This window comes from Mirounga angustirostris, unplaced genomic scaffold (genome assembly GCF_029215605.1).
Source record: "Mirounga angustirostris isolate CCGP_5_RB_7025 unplaced genomic scaffold, mMirAng1.0.hap1 SCAF_12, whole genome shotgun sequence".
NCBI classification, from domain to species: domain Eukaryota; kingdom Metazoa; phylum Chordata; class Mammalia; order Carnivora; family Phocidae; genus Mirounga; species Mirounga angustirostris.
This window is the reverse complement of record NW_026991720.1, coordinates 17,940,800-17,968,409: the sequence shown is the minus strand read 5'-3', so window position 1 is coordinate 17,968,409 and position 27,610 is coordinate 17,940,800. Positions and strand designations below refer to the sequence as shown.

The 27,610-nt window shown below is 51.6% G+C and overlaps 1 protein-coding gene across 4 annotated transcripts; it reads right to left on the bottom strand.

The window, feature by feature from the left end:
* Nucleotides 1-625: 625 nt before the first annotated feature.
* On the bottom strand, nt 626-27,504 carry WDR91 (WD repeat domain 91). 4 transcript variants are annotated; one of them, XM_064574926.1, is made up of 16 exons: nt 26,939-27,077; nt 26,030-26,118; nt 25,427-25,606; nt 24,657-24,863; nt 22,977-23,060; nt 22,017-22,147; nt 20,757-20,922; nt 13,126-13,281; nt 11,426-11,619; nt 10,539-10,689; nt 8,865-8,959; nt 8,537-8,705; nt 6,113-6,221; nt 5,181-5,293; nt 3,741-3,938; nt 626-1,167 (listed from the first exon to the last, which is right to left on the bottom strand). In XM_064574926.1, exons 3-16 carry the CDS (start codon nt 25,571-25,573, stop codon nt 1,003-1,005), a joined length of 2,085 nt encoding a protein of 694 aa, XP_064430996.1. In that variant the 5' UTR covers nt 25,574-25,606; nt 26,030-26,118; nt 26,939-27,077; the 3' UTR covers nt 626-1,002. The 4 variants fall into 4 exon arrangements, with proteins under 4 accessions (XP_064430996.1, XP_054361161.1, XP_064430997.1 ...); XM_054505186.2 differs by lacking the exon at nt 26,030-26,118 and having other exon boundaries at nt 26,939-27,502; XM_064574927.1 differs by lacking the exons at nt 26,030-26,118; nt 26,939-27,077 and adding an exon at nt 26,654-26,889.
* Nucleotides 27,505-27,610: the final 106 nt, after the last annotated feature.

Sequence of the window (27,610 nt, the reverse complement as noted above, 5' to 3'; positions counted from 1 at the left end):
GCTCCGGACCTGCACCACCAGACCTGGGCTGGAGCCCAAAAAGGCCCTACAACGACTGTTCCGAGCACCTGGGCAACAAGGCCACCCCTGTCAAGCGTCGGAGCCGGAGACCCACGCCTCGCCCGCCTCAGATGGAAAAGCAAGCTTGGCCCACTGGCTCCAGTCCTCTCACCATTCACCAGCAGAGGGCGCTGGCAGCTGGCTCCAGTCCGCCTCAAGGATGTGAAGGTGACAGAATGAGCGGAGCCCCAGTGGCAGAGGGACAGAGACACCCAGGTGGATTGGGCGGCTGGAATCAGAGACCTCAGGCCCTAACCTCATCCCGAGAAGCTCCACCAACGCAGGGAAGAAAAGGAACACTATGATCTCCCTGACCGCAGCCCAAAGCAATAGGAAGAGCACAAACCTTAGCTAGCCAGCGCAGTGGGAGACAGGACGGCCTAGCTCCAAGGCAAAGCGACAAGCAAACCTCCCACACGGCTCAGTCCTACAGCTGGCAACAGCGGGCACGCAGGGCCTCAGCTCGCAGCTGACCAGCTCCCTGTCGGAACATCTGCCTCTCCAAGGGCAAAGGGCGAAGGGAGACGCTCCGCTGCATGCACGCGTTCCAGAAAGAGATACCAGGTGACCATGAGAACATTCTTTTTTTAAAAAAAGATGAAAAATGAGCAAATATATACAAAATACTGTCAATCCCTCCTGGGCCAACAGAGCAGCCAGCACGCTGCATCTCCTGCTTCCTGAACTTTCCTCTCTACCACCTGGGGCATGCCTCTTGCGCAGCCCAGCGTGCTGGTCTCTGGGGCATTCGTGCCACGACTCAGTGTGGCTCCCGTCCAGTCTCTGCAGCTGGACAGAGCCGGGGTTCCCTGGACAGTCTTTCCCTGAGGAGTCCCCACACTGGCCAGGAGTGGGAAGCAGAGTGCCCTGTCTTCCTGTCCTGTTTCTCCACTCCCCCCAGGATAATACTGCTTCCGTGGGTGTCCCTCGGGGCGGGTCCCGTCACAGTTTATGAGCCAGCAGAGTGGTCAGCTTGATCTTGCCATCCATGGAGGCAGTGAGGCACGTCCCGCAGTCCATGGCTGTGCTCCAGTCCACAGTGACCACAGGGGCTCGGTGGCCGCCCAGGCTCAAGCAGCTCTCCAGAACCTTCTCATCCCCGCCCAGCTGCAAGATAGGAGAGGAGGCGTCAGCAGGCACTGTTCACAAACACAGCCACTTTATCCACCAAACTGCCTTGAGTCTGGGGGCTGCCACCCCACTGTGAGGCCTTCCCCGGGCACATACGCCCACCTTTCCCTTCCAGAAGATTTCAGTTTAATTTCTTGGGCCGGGAAATGCCTTCACTCTCCTGACTATAGTTATTCCTTTGTCTTAGGTGGAAAACAGTATCCTGTGCTCGAAAAGACAAGAGAATGTTCTCTGCCACCTTTAACTTGCTGTGGGCCACTGCCTTCTGCACCCACCCCAAACTACACCCAGTACTTTTCCTACATGGCTTACTGCTCCCCAGCATTAGATCATGCATCTGCTGCGGTTTCCCATTTGCTTCCGCCAGGAATGCAGGCTGCAGGAGGGCAGGATGCTGATCCTCTCCTGCATCAGCCAGCACAGTGCTGCCACATGCGGGCCACCGAGGACGTGTGAGCCCGGCTCTCCCTCGCCCACCAGCACCAGCCTCCCGGGACTCAGCCCACGGCCATGAAGAGTCGGAAGGGAACAAGGAAGGGGAGGTCAGGAGCACAGGGAATAAAGATCAATCCAGCGACAGTCAACACCCATGAGTAGGGAACCGAAGTCGCTGGCCTTCATGGAGAAAACATCTTTAAAAATCATAGATTGTTTAAAGATTGTAAAAATGGGATCTAAAGTTCCTTATATTCCTTAAGTAACTAGACCCCATAACTGGCATTTCAAAAATTATACAGAGGGAAATCTTCCAACCCATTAACTGGTTATAGAGCAAGTGTGATGGCAAATCGTCAGTTCACAGTAGCCACCCTGGCTCAAGCAGAATGCCAGAACCTTCTCATCCCCAGCCAGCTGCAAGAGGACAGGAGAGGAGGAGGCATTGCAGACAAATGACAAAGGCTGATCGGGACAAATAACAAGTGACAAAGGCTCATGATTAAAAATACACAAACATACACACAACACACATAAAATCATACACAGAGCAAAGTATAGCTTAACAAACTCAGTTTTTAAATAATAAAATACAATCAGGCTTGCAAACACAAAGCTTTTTATAGCATCTTCTAATAGCAATTATAAGAAATTACAGAGCTAATTTTAAGAAGGCAAAAGCCACTCAATGCATCACCATCTGTAGAAAAGAGGAACCTCCGTGATGGTAAGCCCGGATTACCCGGTGCCACGCTCCGGACCAGCAGTCTAGACGGCTCCTGACGCAACCCCTCTGCACTCCCCTTCCGCTCGCCCCATTCCAGTGCTCTCACTTGCCTCTATCCCTGTGGGGCCCCAAGGCCTGCCTCACTCCTTGTCCTCCCCAACTCCGCCTCCGAAGGCCTCAAATCCATAGACCACCCTCCCCGCCCCCACAGGGGTCTCCCCTGAGGTCCAGCCCCCACCCAGCTGCCTCTGATCAGAACCCTGCCCTGCCCTGTCCCTGGTGTTGGTGTTTTGCGTGTGAGCCCCACGAGAGCAGGGTCGCACCCTCCCCTGTGTGCGCTCCACAGAGCCGAGGCCGACAGCTGCACACGACTGCCATCCACAGTACGGGCCGTCCACTAACCGGTGAGCCGGCGTAATGAGGGCACGGACAGCCCCCAAGCAGAGAACATTCTTCTTGTGTCTCTACACCTACAGACTAAATAAACACCACCACTAGGCAGAGAGTTACCACTGAGGCTAAGAACTGGCTTGCGTGGTTACCAAAAACATATGCTTAGGAGCACCTGGGTGCTTCAGTCAGTTAAGTGGCCGCCTTCAGCTCGGTCATGATCCCCAGGTCCTGGGCTCGAGTCCCATCAGGCTCCCTGCTCAGCGAGGGGTCTGCTTCTCTCTCTGCCCCTCCCCCACTGCTTGTGTGTGTGTGTGTGTGTGTGTGTGTGTGTGTGTGTGAAAAACAAAAAAACAAACATATGCTTAGACTACAACTCAAATCCTCATCACTAGTCTGTTTGATAATACTAGTAAAATAGAAGAGGTTTATAATTTCAGACAATTGTACAAAAAAGTACATGAACCAGAGAAGCTTAGACATGAGAATTAAAACAAGCACATAAACTGAGGGACAAAACGTGGACCACTTACATCCTGGTGTGATAAATCACACCCCAGATTTCTGCCTTGGCCATGGACTATAATGTCCGTGACCCACGGGACCTCCAATAAACTACAGACTTCTACACCAGATCAGAGTCACTAAAGCAGATCACGGAAGCACTTGCCCGTGCGCGGTGCGTTCCCCTAACCCAACACACTTCCCAACGGTTCTCCCTATTTCTTCACGTTTTCTGTAACTGATATTATTCCCAAGGAACAAAAGCATAGAGGGGCCAAAATCTTGTCAAACGACCGCAAATGGACAAGTAGAGAAAAGGATGAGTGTCGCCGCCCTGTCCCTACCCCCGAGCTGAGGATCAGTGCCCTTGCCCGGCCTGCAGCCACAAGGCGCCATCCACCCTGGGTCAGAGGCTTCTCCACGCTCAGCCCCCTCAGCCCACACCTCCAGGAGGAACCTCCCTGCCCACCGAGACAGCCCCCACCCCCAGTACCTTGTAGATGGCACCCCCTGTGGCAGAACACGTCAGCATGTAATTTCCCTCTGAGTCAAAAGCGAAGAGTCGGCCCCGGGGCACTTGAACCTGCTTGTAGCCGCTGTAACCCGACAGCACGAAGGGGCCCGTGGCGTCGGAGGGGAGGCCATACTCAGACACCTTCAGGCCACTCCTGTGGATGTTCCACTGGATGAACTGCAACCACAAAGCACAACGTTAATGCTCTTTCAGCGGCGGAGGGGGGCGGGCCTGGGAGGAGGAGGATGGATCCCAGGGCAGAGGTGGTGGGTTGACAGGCCAGCAGGAAAGGTAGTGGGATGACTCCTCAGTCTGTCCTTCCCAACACAATTCAAACATTTTTTTAGAGAAGAACATCTTAGAAAGAGCCCGTAACTTCACAGCAGAGCATGAACTTTCTCTCTGGCCTGACTCAGGAGAGGAAAAACGTAGGCAACTGCCCACGTTTGGATTCCCGTCCCTCAAGCAGGGGGAATGTTCCAAGTGATCATTATGATTACTGTTGCCGTTGTTGTTTCTAGGGTTAGAACCCAACTGGGTTTTTCCGGCTTAGAAGAGAGGATAAATTCCAAATATGTTCCCACTGTCTCAGTGGTGTAATCAATTCAACATGAGCAGTACCATTAAAAACTAGCTTCACAGACTGTAGTGTAATAATCCTTGAGTCTACACCGTGGACAAGCCGCCTGTGTGACCACCTCTTCACTGAGAATCCTACTCAAATAAATAGGACGTCAAGCTTTAACTTAAAAATCCCTTCCCATAGTTTTCAAATGAAGAATTTACTTTGTAATTACAGTTTTCAATGAATAATACAGGCACACAGTATAAAATCCAAAAGTACAGGAGGGTATACACGGAGACCAAGTCTTCCTCTCTCCTCTGCCTGCCAGCCTCCCACCCCCAGCTCCCTTTCCATGGATCCAAACGTGTCCTTCCAGAAAGAACACGGAGGCACTTATGTTCACTTTTTATCCCGCCCCCCCCAACCGCCGCTTCCTTTTGACTCCACTCAGGCCTATCTGCACTGCCCCTAGGAAGAAACTCGACACATCATGCTGTGACACCCAATGACCTAGGTCAGCCCAACCCGGGCCCTAAGCTGGACCGCCCCTCATCCACCTAGAGTGGGAAGAGTCACTTCTGCTACAACTAGGAGGGAGGCTGGGTTCTCCCCTTTCCTCATCGCCAACTCCCACTACACCTGTTCACACCTCACGACAGTGCCGAGACTGGTGACTTTGGCTGCCCCCCTTGTACGGATGACACGCTGCGGCAGAGAGGGGCCTGAGGCAGAGAGCCGCTAAAGGGCACGGTCAGGATTCATCTCAGGCCCTCATGCTATTCTGGTGCTCTCTGGAATCTCGGATGCCGAAGCCAGAGGAAAAGAGTTCGGGTCAAGCTGCGGCTGCCACCTACCTTCCCGTCCTGGCCGATACTGTACACGGTGTTCTCGTCGTAACTGAACTCCACCGAGTAGACCTCCCCGCAGTGGGCCTTCCAGCTCATGGCGCACTCGTGCTGCTGCATATCTGAGGCGATGAGATGCCGCTAAGACCCCCACCCAGGCCCTGGGGAGGCATCCGCCCACGCCAGGAGGCGTCTCTTGCCCTCCGCCCAAAGGGCGGGAACTGTTCCGAGGCAGAGGGCCTCCTGGAGCCTCCAGGTATCAGAGAGCTGGCCCCTGCCAAAGAGCTCTTCCGGTGTGCTCATTCTCTCCTCCAGCGTATTAATCAGCGATTTAACATTTCTAAAATTGAAGCTTTTCTCCCTGGGTCAAAAATGAGGTTCAGGAATCCCTGGGCGGAACCTGAGCTCATCTGGGAAGCGCACAAGTCTAGGAAGACAAGTCCTTCCGAGGTGGCCTCTGTAAGGTCCCACAGGGCGCCTGGGGGATCTGCTAGACACGGTCCCTGGTTCCCTCCCAGACTCTCAGAGTCTCCTGGGGCGGGTCTGCATGGGGCTCTTCAAGCAGCGAGCCGGATAACTCCGCTGCACACCGTCCTAATGCTCTTACCAGAAGGCACTAGCCACCCTGAGCGGATGGCACGGCCTTACTCTCATGTGTCCTCCTGGATCTCACTCAGGCCACAGGACTCGGATCCCACAGCGCAAGACTCAAGGCCTGCTAAGCCCCACCACTCCCAGGTCCATGGACACCAACCGTGTGCAAGGGGACTGATTACAGAGGTTTTGAAAAGAACAGACTTGGACCAAAGTTAAGCTCTGTTTCGAGCATCCCGAATTGGGTGGGCTTCTGCAATAACTTCTAGTCCAGCCAGCAAAAATGCAACTCTCTTCTCTGGGCCACTGAAGGAGGGCACCAGACGGCCACGAGCACAGCTGCTTACCAAACAGCCGGATGACGCCGTCAGCTGCCCCTGTGACCAGCAGGTTCCCATTGTGATTGAAGGCTGTGCAGTTGATGGCAATGGGCTCGGGGTCCAGAGAGAACTGGAGCTAGTTAAAAACAAAAACAAAAACAAACAAACAAAACCTAACTAAATTTGAAACTGTAGGAGAATAACCACCCAATATTCAAGAGAAATCTCTCTGAAAACGGAAGAAGATCAAGATTGGGGAGGGTGCATGAGAACATGAAAAGTGCTGGAAGGTTCCACTTTCCAACTGTGACTGTACCTAGGTGCTCACATTATAGCTTCATTTCTCATTATACTGCACACCTCTGATTGCAAGATTCTTTTGCATGTACTCCATATTTCATTAAAACTTTAAAGACAACAAGTAAACATAAAACTATCCAAAGTGCCTTCGAGGCAAAGAGAAAGATGAAGAAGGATCTAACTAAGCTGGGTTGTACATGGGAAAGCACTGAGAGGTGCTGGAGGACAGATGTGTGCCAGACGGGGCGGGGAAGACCTCTCCCTCGGGGGACAGCGTGCAGGGGACAGCGCAGGACACACCCCAAAGCTGGAGCAGTGGGGAGGGCAGATTGCGGGGGCCCTGAGGGAGTGTGGACGGGAAGTCTGGAAGAACAGGGAGTGGTGTGACATGTTCCGGGCTCTGTCGTTCCCCGCAGCGGGTCAGGGGCACCACCGCAGGAGGTCGTGTGGCGTCCGGCGAGGGGCACTCGAGAGCCGGTCTAGGGCATGTCCCTGGAAGCGCACGGAAGTGGGCCGAATGGAAACAGTTTGCAGGTGGAGTTGACAATGTCTGCTCACGCGCTCTGCCGGGTAAGGGAGAAGGGCGGCTCCAGAAAGGCACGCAGTTTCTCAGTGGGGCGCATTTGCCAAGACAAGGAAAACTTGGGAGGAGAACAGATATGGCAGGGCACGGTGGGCGAGAATTCCGGTGGGGCCCTGACCCCTGCGCTCTGGGGAGACGCCCAGAGGGGAATGCACCCCATCTCTACAGGCAGGTGCAGGGAGGTGTGACACAGCCCATCTATAGGACAGGGACCCTTCCTGGCGTCCAGTGACCTTGGAAACCCATCTGCTCAACGCAAGGGCCACACCATGTTTGCGCCCCAAAACTAATTTCATTAAGAAACATCACTGCCGGGGTGCCTGGGTGGCTCAGTTGTTAAGCGTCTTCCTTCGGCTCAGGTCATGATCCCAGGGTCCTGGGATCGAGTCCCACATCCGGCTCCCTGCTCGGCAGGAAGCCTGCTTCTCGCTCTCCCACTCCCCCCACTTGTGTTCCCTCTCTCGCTGTCTCTCTCTCTGTCAAATAAATAAATAAAAATCTTAAAAAAAAAAAAAAAAAAGAAACATCACTGCCTTCTAAATGTGTGCGTTTACATGTCATTTCTCTCTCTGGGGGCTGAGGGCCACAGCAGCAAGCACCTGCCACGGTAGGTGGGTAGTCCTGGGCTCCCGAGGCAGGTGGGCCAGGTGGCCCCGCGAGCCAGCTTCCCCATGGCTGTCACTTCTCAAGAACCTGCACATGTCCCCACTACCTCCAGCTGCTGCTGGCAACTTCATGCAACGCTACGTTAATGGGGAGTCAGAGACTCCACTTGTCTCCTAAAAAACAAGCCGCTTGATTGCGTAACACAAAGTGAAAGAAGCCAATCTGACCATGCTGTAAGATTCCAACTTCATGATGTGACGGAGAAAGCAAAGCTATGGAGACAGTATAAAGACCGGCAGTTGCCAAGGTCTGAGGGGCAGGGGGGATGAGCAGGAGCACAGAGGATCTTCAGGCTGCTTTTAGTGAAAACGGCCTGTGTGGTACCGTAATGGTGGATACACGTCCTCAGACATTTGTCCGAACCCAGACAGTGTACGACAGCAAGACAGAGCCCGAAGGCAGGCTGGGAGCATGAGGTGATCAGCTGTGTCACTGGGGGGGCCTCTGTTGTAACCAGGGTGCCGCTCTGCTGGGGGGCCCAGCAGGGGGTAAATGGGAGATCTCTGGACCCTCCTCCCAATCTTGACGTGAACCAGAACTGCTCAAAAAAAATGTTTAAAGCCTTTCAGTATAAACAAAATTAAATTTAAAAAACTTGTAATAAACCACAGGGGCGCTCTGATCGGCTGTGTGTGACTTCTAAGTCTGTGGCACAATTCTGGACGACTTCAGTTGCTAGCAACCTGCCCAACGGGAGCGTTACTACTTTTCAACACTTCAACTTCGAACCTGCTTCACCAGCTGAAATCCGAGGAGACTAGTGCTCGCTTCGGCAGCACGTATACTGAAATCTGAGGAGACCGAAGCAAAGAGAGGATGAGGCTCATCAGAAAGACAGCGCTACCGCAGGAGCGGGACCCCACACAGACCCACGGGGAGACCCCCAGGGGCAGGGCCTGCACCTGCTGCTTCATGGTTTTCGTGTCCCACAGCAGCAGCTTGCCGGGAACCTGGTTAGTAGCCTTGCTGCCAATATCTGGAGCCGAGAAGTCCACCTGGGAAGCGAGGCTCGGAGCGGCGGCCGAACAGACGAAGGAGGCCCCGTTGGGGCTGCAGGCAAGCGACAGGATTCTGCAATACACGTGGGGCTGGGTCAGCACTCCGCCTGCCCCCAGAGGAAGACAGGCTTCAGCTCTGAGGCGGGTCCTGCTGCGGGGATGGGGCAGGAGGCCCAGCACAGGACCAGGCCCCGCAGAGCATGGCGGCTGTGGGCCGTGGCCTCCCACTCACCTGGGCATATCATCATTGATGCTGATCTCACACAGATTCTTCTTGGCTTCCGTGTCATAAAGACGCACCGTCCCCACACCACTGCCCAGCAAGAGCTGGAATGAGAAGGGGCAGGGGTGCAAAGCACAGCACGGGGCTCAGGCCGGGTCAGGGAGGACCACTGCGGGGCCAGGCCCACTGTGGGGTGCGGGTCTGGGCAGGCTGCAGGGGTGAGGCCCCGCCTCCGCCTACCTCCCCACACTCAGGTGAAATCTGGCTAACACGGGCCTCATTTAAAAATTACATGAAGACATCAGAGGTGACCTTGAACAGAAGCGGAACTTCAAAAGGAATCTATGGACTGGGAGAGAGGTATTGCCTCAGATACACCTGGAACTGTGCTGGCTCATTAAATGAGGCCCTCTGACCTTCCCTCCCTTTCTGCCAGTTTTATTTTTTTTTATTTTTTTTTTTTTTAAGATTTTTATTTATTTATTTGAGAGAGAGAGAACGAAAGACAGAGAGCATGAGAGGGAGGAGGGTCAGAGGGAGAAGCAGACTCCCTGCCGAGCAGGGAGCCCGATGCGGGACTCGATCCCGGGACTCCAGGATCATGACCTGAGCCGAAGGCAGTCGCTTAACCAACTGAGCCACCCAGGCGCCCCTTTCTGCCAGTTTTAAATCCCGGCTGTGCCTGTCCTCCCTTCTTGCTCCTCATCTACCCACCACACCTCCCTGGGTACTGGCCCCTGGCTACCTGCCCCAGTGGCACGTTCTGGGGACAGCTCTGGCTGTGTAATGGCCTCCAGAAAAAATAGAAAAGGCTATCCTTGCCTTCAGGCATTTGTGATTTACTGGGTAAGAAGCTTCAAAGATAATAATGGGTACGGCCAGAAGAAAGCACCAGAAGCAGGTCTGAGGATATCCCCCAGGAATATTACTTACCTTCTGACCTCAAACTAACACTGGCAAATTAATATGTTTACAGGATAAGCTCTGAGATCCTAGTACCACAAGGATAATTCCTGCAGGTTGTCAAAAAATTATTAAAAAACAAAACAAAACCAATGAGGTTTGCCCCTTGGGCTGCCTTGTATGATCTCCTAGGAATGGAGTACAATGAAAGAAAACACTATGAATCAACTTTACCTCCTTAACTACAAAGCCTCTCTCAAATAGTGAAGTCCAAAAGGGAAAAGAACACTGTACTATGTACTAAAAGCACTGTAGTAGACCTGTGGGGACCCCAAACAGGACACCATCCCCACCAGCCTAAGCTGCTACCCCGGGAGCCTGCCACGGGGAGGGGTCTCAGCAGTAGGAGGGGCAGCTGAGAACGTTCGTCGTGGGTTGTCAGAAACTGGACAGATGACAGGAGCTGATGGGGGAGAATGGGAGGTAAGCTGGTGTCTCCCCAGCCAGAGAGGAAGAAGCACTCCCCCACCAGACAGGTTTTCCAGGTCCCACTACCATCAGATTTCAATTCCTGTGAATCCAATAACCTCCCTGCTGCCCCCAAACACGAGCCTGCCGGGACAGTCTGGATGTGCGTCCCCCCAAGCCCCAGTAAGAGAGAGGGAGGGGCTGGGTTTGGCTGCCTCAGCTCAGCCTGTGGTGCCAGGTGACGGGGGACAGTGCCGGGGGACGGCCCTGGGAACGCCTCACTTAGACGACAACAAGGTGGGCGTCACTCACCAGCCTGTCCCGCTTGGTGGCCCACTCCAGGGACAGCAGCGGCGACTTGGAAATGGAAGACGCTTTGGTCTGCATGATGGGGTTGAAGGACCACACTTTGATGACCCCATCTACGTCTAAGCTGGCGACCCTCCTCCCCGAGCAGTCCACTCTAAGACGGAAGAGAGAAGGAGGCCGTTATCATCCTTGCCTGAGTCCACCATTCTCTTCGGCTAGCGCCCAAAGCATTGCTTTGCTGACTTCTCAACTGTTTCCCAAACTGTCTACACTCCGAGGATAGGCATGGGCTATCTCTAGACGTATTCATTCAGTCACCTGCCCAAGAACTACGTGCGCAGGACCTGCTCTGTGCTGAGCCCTATGGGAAAGAGCGGGCACAGAGCAGCGGGGCGGCGCACGCGGCCCCACGCCCGGGCAACGGCGCCTCCCGCGGCGGGACTCCAGAGCCACCGGGGCCACGGCAGGGAGCCCCCCACTCTCTGCAGACCACACTCCGTGAGGCCTTCTCACAGACATCATGCTTTTACCACGCATGACTAAAAACTTGTACATGGTGAAGGTGTACCGAAAAGTAAAGCAACATAAAGCAAATTAAAATTAAGTCTCAGGGAGTTCAAATAAAAGGTAACTTGTTCCTAAAACTCAGAGTCCCACCGTGAGAAAGGACAGAGAGGCTACCCCCGCCAAGAGCAGCTGTCCAGCCCTCCTCGGATTCTGGAGGAATGACTGTGGTCCATCAGCGACCATCCCACCGGGTGGACCTCCTGCCTGCCACACCTTCACACGCACAGCCGGACAAGCCAGGCTTCCCAGCGAGCCAGCCCCTCCAGCCCAGTCGGCACTTTCCCTGCCAGGGGCCTCCCCCTGACCCCCAGACCCCAGCCCACCTGCAGTGCATGATGGAGGAGTGGTGCTCCCCGTACTCCTCCTGCCCCAGCACAATGAACGGCTGCTCGGGGCGGGCCCCTCCGCCCTCGGCACCCGCTGCAGAAGCCCGCGTCAGCGTCTCCAGCGCCTCCACGCGGAGCTCTGGGCAGGGCTCGGCCTCTGGGCCACTAGCCTCGGCCTTCTTCTCTGCGCTCTGGGACAAGCAAAGTGGGGACAAGTCAGCTGTGAGCGGTCCGCACATCTGGGGACCTGCTGCAGGACAGCTAGGATGCCAGGCCACCGCATGCTGGGGGAGGCTCTCAGTGGGCACAGGCTCTAGAAGACAGAGCTCTGGATGCCGAGAGCAGCACCCAGCTTGTCCCAGGACAGGCAGGCTCCTGCTCTGCCAATGGCCCCTCTCTGGAGACCTTCCCCCTCTCATAGGCCCTGCTGAGGGAGTAGTGGGCCATGGGCACCCTCGCCCTGTCACAGCTGACACGACGCAGGACAGGCCGACAATAAAAATTAGTGAGCACCTAGTAAGTGCCAGGCACTGTGTGACTACATATGATTCACGCATTTAATCCTGCCCCAAACCATCTGAGATCCTATTATTAACCCCATTTGATGACTGTGGAAACTAAGACTGAAAGCAGAAAGTTAAGTAACCTGCCCAAGGTCAGGAGCTGGCAAGGGGCAGAACTGGACGTGAAGCCAGGTCAGTCAGAGGCAGGCCTCGCCCCTCACCAGCATCCCACCACACCAGTGCCAAGAGACCGAGGCGACTGGCCACACGCAAAGATGGAGACCTGAGGACAGCCGCAGCGCCAGAACAAGGCCGGGCCCCAGAGGGCACCCCACACCCCCTGCCGCCTGGCAGGTCCGCAGCTGCCTTGGTCTCTGCCTCGCCGGTGCGCTGAGTGTTGGCCACCATGACTACGACTGTTCCCCCAGACATAACCTGGCGGGGCCAGGGGGCATCCGCCAGGGCAAACTCCGCCACCCCCCACGGCTCCTGAGGCTCTTCGGAGTGCTCCTCGGCGTCTCAGAAAGCACAGTCCCACAGCAAAAATGTAACAGCGGGAGACAGACCTCCAAGCTCAGACTGGCACCTTCGGGGGGCAGCTGAGCTCAGGGGCGTCTCTAATCCGACAGTGTCGGAACGGGACACCCTGAGGTCAGAGCCGTGGGGGTCTACGCCATCAGACTGCAGCCGGCGCAGGGCTGGGGAAGCAGCACGAGCGCTTCTGAAATTGGCAAGAAGCCCCAAACAGGGGATAAGTGGTCAACAAGGTGACTTAGCCAGTAAATCCCTTGGGCGTTTCCCTTCAATCCGGAGTATGTGACAGAAAGAGAAGCAGCTTTACTGCCAGGAAGAGCAGACCCTGCCCCATTTTCAGGAGAGAGGGGAGTCCCAGGACTCAGTGTGGCAAGGGGCCAGGAGGCAGCACAAGTCGGTGCGACAGGGCAGCGTCTCCAGCAGGGGATGCGGGAGGAAGGGACCCTGTGACAGAGCAAGGCTGGGTGATTCTGGGTTAAAGCAAGGGAAGCAGGTCTCTCTGGCCAAGCCTCAGAGAACCTGTGACACGTGAACAGTATGACGCAGAAATCAGGAGAGGTAAGCGCACGCTCTGCACCACCCCATCTGTATCCACGGCCCCCAAGAGTAGCCACGCGATGTCCGCACAGGCACTCGTCTGCTGCCAAGACCAAGCCATACCTGCAAAGTCATAGAGAAGAGCTCCTTCCTCTCTTTGCCGTGGTCCTGCAGGCGCCGCTGCCGATGCTGCGACCAGCTGGACTCCCCAGACGCCAGCCCGCTCAAGAGGCTCTTCCCGTCTCGGGGCCCGCACGCAGCGTCCTTTCCTTTAGCGGCCTAGAGGGCGAGACACCGGGCGGTGAAGTGTCGCTTCCTGCCTGAGCTCAGGCCATGACCCCTCAGCCAGGGAGGGAAGCAGAAGCCAGGGGGCAGCTTCGCTACCCCACAGCTCCTGGGTAAGGTTCCTCCAGGGCGGTGCTGAGAGGTAGTTAGAATGTTACCGTCTCAGCCTAGGGGTGAGTCAAGGGTGGAACGCGAGCAGTCTGGACCCCCTCCTTTCGGTTCTCCACTCCCCTGTTATAAGAGGTAGGTCACCAGCACTCCTCAGCCTGCCATACCCTTCACCTGCAGACAGACAGACACATACAACTCCCTCATCTAACCAGAACAATTAACTCTAGCTAGGGGGGAGGAGACCCGTGCTTACTAAGCGATGACTGTGAGAGGGGTCAGGCCCTGTGCTAGGTGTCAGAAACATCCGCAAGCAACTCTATGTTTGGGCAATACAAAAAAAAAAAAAAAGAAATTATGCAACATACAATCACCTCTCTGGAGGCAAAAAGGAACACAAAACCCTCTCTTGTTTGGGGCCAAGTGTATGACTAAGCCAGCTAATGTTAACAAATACTCAGGTATTTGGAAATGATTACTAGGCAATCAGAAATTCTTAACAGAAATTGTTGGAAACTCAAGGACCTTTGAGCAAGATACACTGGACAGGAAAGAAACTGGCATCTTCTGGCCCCTTTTCATGGCAGGAGTGATAAAGTCGACCACGGTTACAGCAAATGAATTCAATAATCCCCACCCACTTCCATGGGGAGAAGATTCTTAATCTAGAGCCTTTTTAATTTTTTTAAAAAGATGTATTTATGAGAGCGAGCGAGCATGGGGGGGGAGGGAGAGAAAGAATCCCAAGCAGACTCCCTGCTGAGCACAGTGGCGGACTTGGGGCTCGATCCCATGACCCTGAGATCATGACCTGAGCTGAAACTGAGAGTTGGACGCTCAAGCGACTGAGCCACCCAGGCGCCCCTAGAGCCTTTTTAAAAGGAGATGTCACCTCATCCTTTCCAGATTATCTGGATGAGCTGTTTCCAACCTTATTCCCACAAACTGCTCCCCTCCCTCCGCCTTATGTTACACTCTGAGCAAAGGGATCTGGATGCAAACAGCCACTCAGGTTTGAGACCAACCTCTTGGCAAGTCATCTGCACACAAGACATAAGGCAAGAGAACAAACTCAACCGAAGTCTGCTTGTTGCTTTTCTACTTCTTCTACTTCCTAGTTTTCATGTTAATACTAAATAACTTAAAACAATTAACACAGATTCCTTGGGACCCCGGAGCCATGGGAAGAGTTAAAAAGGAAATTTTAAAGGACTATGAGTTCACATGGAGCCTAACTGTAGCTGACCTTCACAGTGTTGGTTATTTCTGTTTTTCTGACTGAGGTGATCTCAAGCGTATCCACTTATGCTCGTGACAGAGGTTTCTTCTAGGGAAAGTATTTGATTCTCCACATTCTGGCTTATTTTAGGAGAAGCAGGGTTCTTAGTCAAGACAAAAGAGATAACCTAAAAAGAAAACCCGTGACAACAATAATAGCATCAAAATAGATCACTCATTGAATGCTGACCATATAGAAGGCACCATGCTAAGAACTTTACAAATGTTCCCTTAAAATGAAGATGAGGACATTACTTTAACATGAGGAAGTGAGGCTTAGGTTAAGTTACTGCTCACACAAGGAGAAGTGGACAGAGGTGGAATTCCCACCCAAATCTGACAGCAAACCCCACGCTCTGAGAAACCTGATGAAAGCAATAGCATGAAAAGAGCACAAAGAAGAAAGTGACAGTGAATAGAAAAGATGAAAAAAAAAAAAAAAGAAAAGAGAAGAAGAAATGTCATGTTCCCAGAGCTAAATAACATAACAAAGACAAGGCCCTTCTCACAGTACTTCTGGCCATTTTTGAGAAGTAACTCATGGTTTGTGGAACTCTGAAGAGGTTCCACAGTTTTAGAAAGTGCAAGAAGACTTCTCTTACCTACCCACACGTAAGAGGTGGTCAAGATATACGAGGAGGTCTTGAAACTATGGCGTACCTCACATGGCCCCCAGGTGGGCTGTGCTCACTCCCTGGGACATGATCCAAGGGTGCCGGCCCTCATTATACGAATCCATTGATTCCTCCCCATCTCTCTAACCAAGAGGACAAATCAGACTGAAGACTTCCACAAGGGTAGCTATGCTTGTATCAAAATAGACTTTAAGCCAAAGACTATGATAACAAAGGAGGTCATTATGTAATGATGAAGGGGTCCATCCAGTAAGAGGACATGACACTTGTAAGTATTTATGCACCTGACACAGGACCACCTAAATATATACAGCAAATACCAAGGAGAAATAGGCAGCACCTTCAACAATGGAGAGACCATCCAGACAGAAAATCAATAAGGAAACATTGCACTTGAACTACATTTTAGACAGACCTTTAGATGGACCTAAAAGACAGACACAAAACATTCCATCCAAAAGCAGAATATACATCCTTCTCAAGCACATGGAACATTTCCAGGGTAGATCACATGTTAGGCCACAAAACAAGGCTTAATAAATTTGAGAAGACTGAAATCATATCAGGCATCACAATCATATCAAACTACAAGTCAACCATAAGAAAATCTGAAAAGTCACAAGTATGTGGAGATTGAACAACATGTTCCTGAACAACCAATGGATCAAAGCAGAAATCAGAAAGAGAAACTAAAAAATATCTTGAGAGAAAATGGAAACATGGTGCACCAAAACTGAAAAGATGCAGCCGGAGCAGTTCTAAGAGGGAAATTCATAGCGACAAATGCCTGCATCAAGAAACAAGAAAGATCTCAAATGAACAACTTCCTCGAGGAACTAGGAAAACAAATGAAGCCCAAAGTTAGAAAAAAAAGGAAATCATGAAGATCAGAATGAAAATTAATGAAATAGAGACTAAAAAGACAACATAAATGATCAATAAAATAGCCAGTTTTTTAAAAGATAAACAAACCTCTACCAAGAGAAAAAGAGGACTCAAAAGTAAATAATAAATGAAGAATTCCAAAACACGTCTCTAAAAGCTCTCACATTCTAACAGAAAAGACAAAAAAACCGACAGTAGAGGCCACGTTTTCTGGTTAAACGTGGCTATGGCAACTCCACAGTCAGCTATGTACACAGCAGGGAAGAGAAGGAAGATCACTTTCCTGGGTTGACAGCTATTTTCCAAAATAATGGGATCCAGGCAAGTGAGGAAGTCTCAAAAAGCCTGGACCAACTATTATGCAGTTGTGACAGATTTATCAGCCTGACCAAGAGATCTTTACACTGGACATTGGAGAAGAAAAGGGAAAAGGATCCATACAATATTGCATTCATGCCCTGGAAGTACGTGGACCACAGCGGATCCAGCCTGGACCCAAGGGTGGGGAATGCCACAGAGGGCAGACAGGTACTCTGTGGCCACTCCCTTCCTCCCCTGCTTACCCGCTACACCTGAGAAATGGTGTCTCTTCTCTTTTCAGTGCTAAGTCTTAAGAGCATTCAATGAGCCCATACTGATGGAAGAGAGAGGCTTGAAATGGACTTCAAATTCCTCTAGCTGATACAAAAGTCACTTGTAGCACTTCCCCAGCCCAGACAGGACATACAACATGAAGAACAAAGGCAGCGCTTCCCTCCAAGTCAGGATGGCAAGGAAGTTTCCGGTAGGTCCTCAGGTAAGGGCTGGACCATCCTCCAAAATGAAAATTCAAACAGGTGTCAACAAAAGGCACCACAATGAACTGAAAAACTGCTTTTATAATGAGAGAGTAAGAGCCATGGACCTACATGTGACCTATCAGATCTGGCTTAGAGTGTCTCCTTCAGCTGCATCTCATTATTTACTCAAGAAGGGTGAACAACAACAAAAAACAATAATGTACTAAAAGCTGATGAACGCAGCTCTCCACAGAACACTTTAATAAGTAGGTTAAGGTAAACTTGTGTCTAGCTACAACTGTACCTAACTTAAACAAATGTTTACTGTGATGAAACTGGTAACTCACAGTTTTGAAAGCAAACCTCATAAAAGTCTTAACTACCAGATTCACGTAACATTCCAAACGGTCCAAATTATATTGTCATATTCCATCACAATCTACCTGTCTTCTAAAGTTCAGAACAAATATTTTAACCTGTGTTTTATCACTTCACCTTTGCATTTCTCTCTGGAGAGAGAGAGAGAAATTAATTTTCAGTGGCCTGAGCAGAGTTTACCAAGCAGATACCCAGATGGGGCAGGAAACAGGTTCCAGTAATCTGGTCTCGCCTGAAGTAAAACAAAGCTACCCAGAAGACAGGACGTCATCACACATAAAATTATAGACCAAAAGTCGTGGGAAAGGGCTCCCTTTTCCTCCATCCCATTAAAATCCATGGAAACAGCCCCAAGGGCAACTGAACACATGAAGTAATTTGATGCTAATAAGAGTGACAAATGCAGAAGTCTGCTTTCTTTACATTGCAGCCAATTAAAGGTTATCTCTATAATAACCGGCAGTCCATTGCTTCCTGAGCGGGAGTGGAAGGAGCGGCACCAGGAGGCTGGAGGGAGGATGGAGTGCAAGTGCAGGCTGGGTGAGCCAGCGGCGCAGGTGCCCTCAGGCACCATGGTAACAGAGATCCCCGAGGAGCTTGGGAGCTCTGGTTTTAGAGTTACTTCCATTTGTTTCTTAAATTCTGCCTCCAGAGTCCTATAAAGCCCAGAGTGCATCACCATATGTTGTGCCATGGATAATGCCATGAACATTTCAGGAGTAATGACCAACAGTTACAACGACCCATCACAAGTGGGCAAAATGCTGACGTGATTGAAATGTACAATGTTATATATAAATAATTATTTAAAACAGGAAAGCCGGATTATTTTATTGCTAATATAATAACACAGCTTCTGTTTTTCTTTTGCTTCTTCATTAATAATAAAGGGAGAAAAAGAGCCCTGTTGTGTCAGAAGTGAAAAAAAGACTCCGTGCTTCATAGGCGCTAACAAAGCAACATGGCTCATTAAAAAGCCAATGTCATTTTCTGTAAGTTAAAAGCAATGTATCATTAAAATCACAGGAAGCAATCATACAACTAACTGCATTTGGTACTGGTAAGATAAGAGAGCACCTCGAATTGTACACTCAAATTTGGCGTATTAATTGTAACAAGACTTAAAACATTAGAATGTGCCCCAGAGGTGGGGGAGCAGGATGGTGAGGGGTGTAGAAATCATGCCATATGAGAAAACAGTAGAAGGGAGACGGAAGAATGAACAGAGAGTGCTCAGCATGGAAAGACAGCAAGTGTCCTAACAAAAAGCCTTATCCTATGTAGCTCAAAGGGCAAAAGTAAGATCAGCAAATAAAAATTATAGAGGTTTCTACAAATAGCTAACAGGCAAACAACCCCACATCAACAAGTAGTGAGCTCCACATCACAGGAGGCAATCAATTAGGATGTGCTCCTCTACAAAACAGGAAGGGGTGCCAAATGATCTTTAAGCTTCCTCCAACTCTAGACTTCTGATTTTCTTGAACCTCAAATACACTAGTTATTTTCAGAATTGAAAGATCAATGCAGAGTCTAACAAATTAATAAAACCACAAGTGACCCACCACTGGATTTTTTAGATGGTAGACATCTATCGCCCCCATTCATGGAATGGTAAGAGAGCTACCTTCACTCTGTTAACATACCATGCACACAGTGACCCAACCTCTGTTGGAATATATTTTAGAGGCAATGACTGCTTGCTGAGAACTGCATTCTCACCCTCATCCCTTGAACATGAACTGCACACACAATTTCCAATCCCATTCCCATCTCACGATGTGACACTTAGTTCCTGAACACATGAAGAACAAAGCCGCAGGCTTAACCCCAAAGAATCCATCCTCGTATTTTCTTTCATCTTAAGTCAATGAAACTGAATTTCACAATTTCATGCATTTTTCAAGAGACCTAGCGCCCCATCCATCATCTATTACACTTAGAAAATACTGAACTGTGACAGAGATTGGCAGAGCAAACGGTAAAACTTACTCAGCCACATTCCACAGAACTGGAATTCAGAAAAACAGCCGTGGGTATCACCAGGATGGCTCTGTGCCGGCCACAGGCCTCCTGAAAGCCAGGTAGGAGTCATTTTGCGTGGCTGGCGCCTCGGGTCTCAGAGCTGAGTCGGGGACTCGGGTAAGCCAGGGCCTTCACTAATACGACCAGCACTGCTACAACGTCCTGGGGGTGCCCAGTGCAATGAATTCTCCCCCCAGGCAGGACATGTATTCGTCGCATCCCAAGCAAATTGGGGTGACTTTAAGCCATCTGAGCGAGGATGCTCAACAAGGAGCCGGGGCCGAAAGCACATCGCCTGACTCCAAAGCCTGCCCTCTTTCCTCTCCAGTGTCCTGCTCGGCGGCTGCACTTCCACAGCAGAACAGCCCCGCCAGCCCTGGGCAGACCCCCCGCTTCCTGGCCGCAGGGGGCAGCCCCGAACTGCTGCGTCACTTGCAACCATTCTCAAGCCAAGGGTGGTAGGAGAGGAAGCCAGCGATTATGACGACTGACTTTATCTGTAACGAATAAAAATACATTAAAGGAGAAAGGATCCCTGTCCAAGCAATGAAGCGTGATGGTGGGTCTGTTAAACTTTCACTCCGGAAGGCACTGCTGAAAGCAATGAATTCTGACCATCTCTGCCAGGAAAACTCCTCAGTGGGACCCACGGCTGTTTTGGACATGAACTGGCGTAAAAGAAATTCTCTTGCGAGCTTCTATAAAAGCGAAAAATAGCCAAAGGCCTTTGCGGAATCAGTAAACCCCAACTTGTAAAAGCAATGCACTAATTCAGAAGTAACTCTAATTTACTCCTTCCCTATATACTGCTTTAGATGACCAAAAATTCAAAATTCCAGAATTGCTTGAATTCACCCTCAAGCCACCACATCCCAGTCACAAGCTCTCATGAGTTCAGAGCAATTTATGAGGAAAAGGGAAGAGATTCAAAGAGCCCTTCTCACTGCCAAGCAGCTGCTCCCCAGGCTGTCACAGGCTTTCATGCTCTGCACAGGAGTGCAGGCGGTGTAGAGGGCAGGGGGCTGGGGGAGAGGTCCCTCCAGGGCAGACGAGGGTCTGAGACCTGGCTCACAGCATCTCCCCCCCACCCCCGCCCCGCCTCACTGTGCCCCTCCCCAGACGGGAGAGGGGAAGGGGGGCGGGCGGAGGCTGTGCGAGGTGGATTTCCTCCTCACTGCCTCAGTGCCTCCACTCTACTCTTCTCTATGCAGCGCCGACACTAAGTGTGAGAGGAAGGAAGAAAGGGAGCGAGATGTGAAGTCAGGACCTCACCAGCATACCAGAGAAATCAGTCCTAAGGAGAGAACAAACAAGGTCCGAAAGTGCAGTCAGCTGTCAGAGGCCTCTTGGCAGGAGTTAGAAAGGCAGGTCTTGCGCTCACCTGGCCGCCAAACGGCTCCTTCTTGGCCGAGCTCTGAGCCTGAGAGGGACCCTGGGCAGGCGACAACCTTGAGGGGCTCTTCTTACTCTGAGGCAGCAGTGAGGACAGGAAACCCACTCGAGGCGACTGGGACAGGGAAGTGTTCCTCTGGCTGCACACCATGGCTCTGGACAAGCAGACACACAAGGTCACAGGGCTGGAGGGGGACCCAAGGGAAGCCAAAGCACAGGCCTCCTGGGCTCCGGATGGCACCGGGTTCATGGCCCGGCGTTCAGGCGGCATTATCCCTGGGACGGTTTCCTGCACCCAAGGGAGCCGGCAACCTCTCTGGCACAACGGGGACGCCCGCGGCGCTCTGAGGGCGGAGGCAGGGCTCAGAGCTGTGCTGCCCACTAGCGCCCGGCTACACGGGCCGCTGAGCCCCTGAAATGCGGTCAGCCCCAAGTGCGACGTGCTGGAGAGCAGAACCCACACTGGAATTCAAGCCTTAGCATGAAAATGGTGCAAAATAGCTCCCGAATCCTTTGTTTCTCTTCATCCCACGCTGAAATGATGTTGTAGACATATTGGGCTAAATAAAATACGTCATAAAATTAACTGCACCTGTTTGTTTTTACTTGGTTGAAGTACAAATTTTTAAGGGATGTTTCTGGCTTGCCCTTGATTTCCACCCGACCGGGCTAGCTGAGATACTAGGGCAGTTTCACCCGGTATAGCACTCGGCCACATGCAGGTTTGGAATCTGCCTGCCTGGCTTTGCATCCTGACTCACCAGCTGTGTGACCACTCTGTGCCTCAGTTTCTTCAACTGCTACATTATTCTCATCAGCTGGGGCCTCTACTTTAACTGGCTGTATTTTAAGGTTGCCTCTCTTCCCCTATGCCTATCTCTTCAAACCCTCGGACAGGAGCAAGCTTCCACCACAGATTGCATCCAACCTGTTGGGTGCCAACCTTTTCATCTTCGAGGCACTCCTTCCCCCCCCCCCCACACACACTTCCAGAGGCTTTACAACAGCGTCTGTGTTTATTTATCCAGATGTGCATCTGGATGTGCGGGCCCCCTCCCTCGGGGCAGGTTCAGAGGCTAGAAGGCCTTAAAAGCCAGGGGATTTTACTCAGAAAGCTCAGGCAGGAACAGCAAGAGCCAAGGAGGCACTCTGGCAATTCCGTGTCACCAGAAACAGGGGGGTCAGGGTGAGGTGACAGGGGACAGAGGAGAGGAGGGACCCCCCTGCTCCCAGGCAGGCACACACTCACAGTTCCGAGTCCCCCAGGCGGTCCATGTTGGAGACATAAGGAGGCAATCTGTGCTGGACCAAGGCCTCCCCCTCCTCAGGCTGCAGCTCTTCTTTCTTCAGGCGGTGGATTTCAGCTTGCAAGGCGAAAAGCTACGTAGTGGTAGAGCGAGTTAGATGGTGCTCTCACCTCATCTTCTCTCCACTAAGGAGCAGGGGGCACATCACGTCCAACACCCAACCTTGCCGGCTCCAGAGGCCCCTGGGCCTGGGCCTCGGGGTGCCGGCCTCACCCTCTGCTCACCGCCGAGCGGGAGAACCGACCAGTGCTAGCTGTCCCTTCACTGCACTGAGGTGAGAAGCCAACAACTGTCAGACACACAGATCCCACTTTTCCATCATCTGACTTGCTTCTCCTTGAATTCATTACATATACATTTCCTCCTGAATTATATATATATATACACATATATATACATGCACCCAAAATGCAAACAGCTCATAATCTTCCTTTTTCTGGAAATATGACCTACAGTTGCCTTAATTTCAAAAACAGAGAAGCGCTCCTCAGACAAAATGTAAAGGCAAATGTGGGTCCCCTGGCTCCATCGTTTTACCCAAGTAGAGGCTCACAGAGCTGAGCAGAACAATGAAATTATATGTGGGTTGTTTACAACCCAGATGTGGATATACAGGACTGCGGGTACGAAAGAGACATAGGAAAGCACATAGTCTTCCTCCTCTCAAAGTTCATTACCATTGCTACGTTGTTCTTGCTACACATGGGACTTAAAATATGAACCTGACCTCTGGTTTCCAGAGACTATTACAGCCCCCAAAGCTCCATACTGACTCTCTGGTGACTCACTTGCATCTGAGATCAGTGCTTTCCTATTTTTAATCAGCCCTCCACCACCACTACCTAATTTCACACACGAAAAGCAGAAGTTCTTCCCAAGAAGCAAGCGTGTTCAGAACAAACCTTCTGGCGAAGAACTTCATTTTCTTCTTGAACCTGGTTGGTCCTCTGGCATTCCGCATCGAAGTTCAGGATCACGGGAACTGGTGCACAAAGTTAAAGAAAAAGCCTGCCTGCGCAATGCTTAAAAGCCCTTCCCAAACTCTCGACACAGCAGCAAAACCATTAAACACGAGTCACAGGGAGCAGAGGACAGACTTGGTCCTGCAGCCTCTCCACAGCTGTATGGTGTCTCTCCCTTGAGCTGGGTCTGGCCTTCCTCCAGAGACTCACAGACACTCGCGCCAATCTGGCTGGTCAGCCCACAGAGAGGACGTGAATCTAAACCTGAGCGTTTTCTCCCAAACACCAGCAGTAAGGAGCTCACATTCACTGGGCTTTGCAGCCAGCGCAAGCCAGAGCAAGGTCAGTGCAGCCACTGAGAAGCAATCCCAGGGGCCAGCTGGTCTACCATCTGGGCAGAAGGCTCGGCCACTTGGCTTGCCCCTCCCCAGACCGAACCTCTTCCTAGCACAGGTGTAGACTGAGGAGAGAGCTTTCTGCACACTGGACAGTCCCATGCCATGCTATGAATATCCACGTTCTAGGTCAGGGTGTCAGCCTTTCCCACCACCTTAAACAGCTTCAGTCAAGAGGAGTACAAAGGGTCTCAGTCCTGGGGAAGTGAACCGTGGCTCAAATGTGTGTGACCTAGTTTGCAGGGCACTGCCTTGCACTGAAAAGACCTTCAGTGACATTTCCAATTTCCCTAGAGGGCCCATATGGTCATGTCATAACCAATGGGCTGAGCCCCCTGCTAGTTTAGCCTGAAAGCCCTCAGGATAAAAAGCAGCAGGGGATTCTATACCTGGCAAGGGTGGAATTCACACTCAGACCCACAGCACAAAAGGGGCACCCTTCCTACCTCCACCAGCTGTCCCTCCCAGAGGCCAAAATGGCCACCTGTGGGTAGGCCTCTACAACACCCCATTTATCAGTGACTCACCAGGCAGCTCCCTTCAAACCAGATTCCCTTCTCCTCCTCTAGGATTCCAGCCTAAAGAGCATGAGCATTAGGGGATGTCCTGGGCCTCAAGAATGCAGGCTTTCTAAGACAAAATGGTAAACATGGTGGACTACAAATTACTTACATTCTCCCTCTCTTAAATATCCATACACTTTTTCTGAAAGGTGCTCTGTTTTCTAGCAAGTTGAGGAACACTGAGGTCACTGTCAGGGAGTGACCCAAACGCGAACACAGGAAGGAAGTTCTAGCCCAAGAAGTATTCTGACCTGCTACCTGATCTCAACAAAGGCAAGTAATACCCTCAAGGGCACAGGGCTTGCACAGACAGGGTATTCTCAAGGCTGGTCAGTGGCACTGAGCAGCAGCTGCCTACCAACCCCTGCACCTGCTCAGGTATCTGAGGGCTCCTGGCAGAGCCAGGCATCGTACCCCACTGCTATGACTGTCCCCGCTCATGCATGTCAGCTGTTACTTCAGCAGCGGCACAACGGAGATTTATGATTACCTGGCCCGCTGACAAAAATAACCACAATCTGTCCAGCCCCCTCATGTAACACATGACAACGATGCTTGGGCATTTTGTAGAAGAAACAATTGCATCAAGAGCAGCGGCCACTGCTCACGTTCTCTGGAAGCCCCAGACCAAGCCCACAGCCCCAGGCGGCTGAGAGGATATGCATGCACTGAAACAGGACGCTCAGGAAGTTGTGCAGGGACACAATGAAGGTATCGGCCCACTGTCGAGAGAAGTAGGTAGCAAAGGTGGGGTTGGTGTCTGGGGATGGCAGGAAGGGCAGGACAAACCAATCCTTCCACTCAGCCTGGTTCTGGAGCTCTGTGGCCTGCTTTGCAAAGAACTCTTGAGCTTTGTCATTTCTGTTTGTCTGCCAAGACAAAGAGGACATAGCAAGAAGGAGTAAGAGACAGAAGTCCAGAATTAAGATTTGTCATTACTGCACAAAAGAGCGCCTCTGGATATCAGCCTGCCAGGTAAGTAGCCAAATATAATCTACAAATGCCATAAAGGATGTCACTTTTCTCAAGTTCCTTGTAATTTCCAAGAAGCTGGTTTAAACTGAAGCCCCGAAGATAAATGCCATCCTAAAAATTAATTCCTAGTTGATTTTCAAATAATCTAAGTGACTTATTCCCCCAGGTGAGCTATAATCTTTATTACTCAAACTTTCACCCAGCTACTTATATCCTTTGAAACACCACCCAGGCTTATGCACTTAAAACAAGAGAGGAAACAGGAATGAGGAAGACAAGTCAGCTGATCTACAGATGAGAAGGGGAAAAAAAGGTAGGAAAACAGTCAAAAATAATTTGCACTGTGACTGTTCCACCCTTTCCCAGAGGAACACAGAGAGTCCTCCCTAGAAATTAAAAGAAAATCTATTTCAGGGTCAAAGAACTCTCTCCAAGGAATCCCTGAAGCAACAAGCACCTGGATGGTGTAGACGAGATAAAATCGGAACAGGCTGGTTTTCAGCTTGTTGATGGTGGGTCTATATATATCCTCCAAGCGGCTGAAGAGGCGCCGTTCCAGGTAACTCCAATAATCCCGAAGGGCAGCCAAGTCATACACCTGCATTAACTGCTGCAGCTGGTCCACAATCTTGTCCACCTGGTGGAGAAAGATGGGATGGAGAAGGTGGTGAAGGACAAGAGGGAATTTTCCCATCACTTCATAGAGCTAATACAGCTTTTTCCTCCTGCTGTGGCTTCTGAATGTTAAAGGTGGTTTTTTTTTTTTTAATTAGCAATCTATAAAACGTTCAAAACATAGTAATGTAATAGCTTTTGAGTTATTTTCTGATGTTAGATATGTGGTTTGACCCCCTAGCAAGCATGGAAATTTCAAGCGTAAAAGCACAGAGCGGGAGACCTGAGTCTAGGTCATGGATCAGTGTCTGGCTTACTCAAGCAACTTGACAATGTTACTTCGACTCTTTGGTCTCCGATGCCTAAGATTTCAGAAAACAAAAACAGAGAGACAACCTCCATCATCCTCCTCCCAGCTCCACCATTCCAGGAGTCCTAGACTCACGGAGAGATGCACGGACTGACTCCTTCAAGTCAGGGAAGCTCCACCAAAGCCCTGGCAGTTGCTCAGACTGTCAGCCAAAGAAGTCAACTCTGTGTGAGAAATCACACCGGAGGACACAGTCTGGAAAAGGTTTTAGATGCCAATCCAACACCCCCATCTTACAGAGCAGGACACTGCGGCTTGGACAGCTGGAATCATTTGCTTTTGCCACTGATGGCAAAACAAGACAAGAACCCAGATCTCCTAACTTCCCCAGGGCTCTTGCTGCTAGCTCACTGCCTCTCAGTTCACCTGTCAACACCAGTTAGACTCAGCAAACACACAAATCACACACATATACATTCCAAGAACTTCTCAACAGAAAATCATGTCTGAGCAGGGGAAATATAATGTTTTAAAATGTACAAGGTCTTCCTCAACTGCGGAGACAAAATTGCCAGTAAGTCACCCACAATGCCATTTTAAACAAACACCAGAAGATACCTGAACCCAGCTAACATTTTGGGCTGCAGATCCCTTTGCTCTCAGTGCTAACTTTTGAATATTTCTGTTGCCCAAACTTAACTATCTACCCAACCTTAGCTCCTAAAACCCTTATCTCCACCCTGGCCAGATGACCAGCACCTGCTTGGAGGCTGGAGTGGAGGACAGACACCTGCACCAGGAGTCAGGGCACCTAGGCTCCAGCCTCAGCGATGCTCCTGACTCGCTGGAAAACTTCAGGCAAGTCACGTCCCCTCTTTAGGACCTCAGTTCCTCATGTGTCAAGCAAGGGCCAGACGCGCTGATGTCAACGGTCCCCCCCGGCGCGGCGACAGCGCCGCTCCCGCCCCGGAGGGCATGGGGGGGAGCCCGCTCCGGTCTCCCTCGGGGCCGCCTCTGCCCACACCGCGCCCGCCGGCCCCTCACCCGGAACCCTTTCTCCTTGTCCGCCTTGATCTCGGCGTCCAGCTGCCGCAGCGTGTGTGTAAAGCCGCGGAAGAGGAGGTACTCCCGGACCAGCTCGTCAGTACGCTCCACGGCCTCCGCCATCGCTGCGCCAGCGCCGTGAGCGGTCGCGGCACGCGAGGGACGGAGGGGCGGGGCCTGGGCCGCGCAGGGCGGGGCCGGGAGCCGGCGCCAATCACGTCACGCCGCGGCCCGCCTACCAGCCCGCACGCTTCGCGCGCCGCGCGCCTGTGGCCCCGCCTCGGCCCCGCCCCCAGCCCTGCCCAGCCGCTTCCGTCAGCATCAGTCTCCGAGAAGAGCGACTGGACCACCCGTTGCTCGCCTGGGTTTCAAGGAGTCCCTGACGCCGGCTTTGTGATCTGAGTTATTGAAAGTGGCGGCTGCCGTCCAAGTTAAGTAGGGTTGGACCTTGGAGAACATCCCAGATAGTCACGAGGCGGGCAGGGGGTGAGGTGCTCTGCTCATTGGCATTCCATAGCGGATTCCTCTGTGCCGTGTCCTCGTTTTACAAATAGGGGAACCTGCAGTCCGGAGGTAAAGTGACTTAAGTGCAGTGACGCAACCAGGTGTGTCAATTAGAGAGTTCTAGAGAAAAGCCTTGCTTTCATTAGTAAGACTAATCAACTACGTGGC

Excerpts from the sequence above, each read along its gene's own strand:
- WDR91 (XM_054505186.2), bottom strand. The coding sequence starts at position 27,061 with ATGGCGGAGGCCGTGGAGCGTACTGACGAGCTGGTCCGGGAGTACCTC. Across the intron at positions 6,222-8,536 it reads CGAAAACCATGAAGCAGCAG|CTCCAGTTCTCTCTGGACCC; the intron begins GTGCAGGCCCTG and ends GTTTTTAACTAG. Across the intron at positions 1,168-3,740 it reads CAGGGGGTGCCATCTACAAG|CTGGGCGGGGATGAGAAGGT; the intron begins GTACTGGGGGTG and ends CCTATCTTGCAG.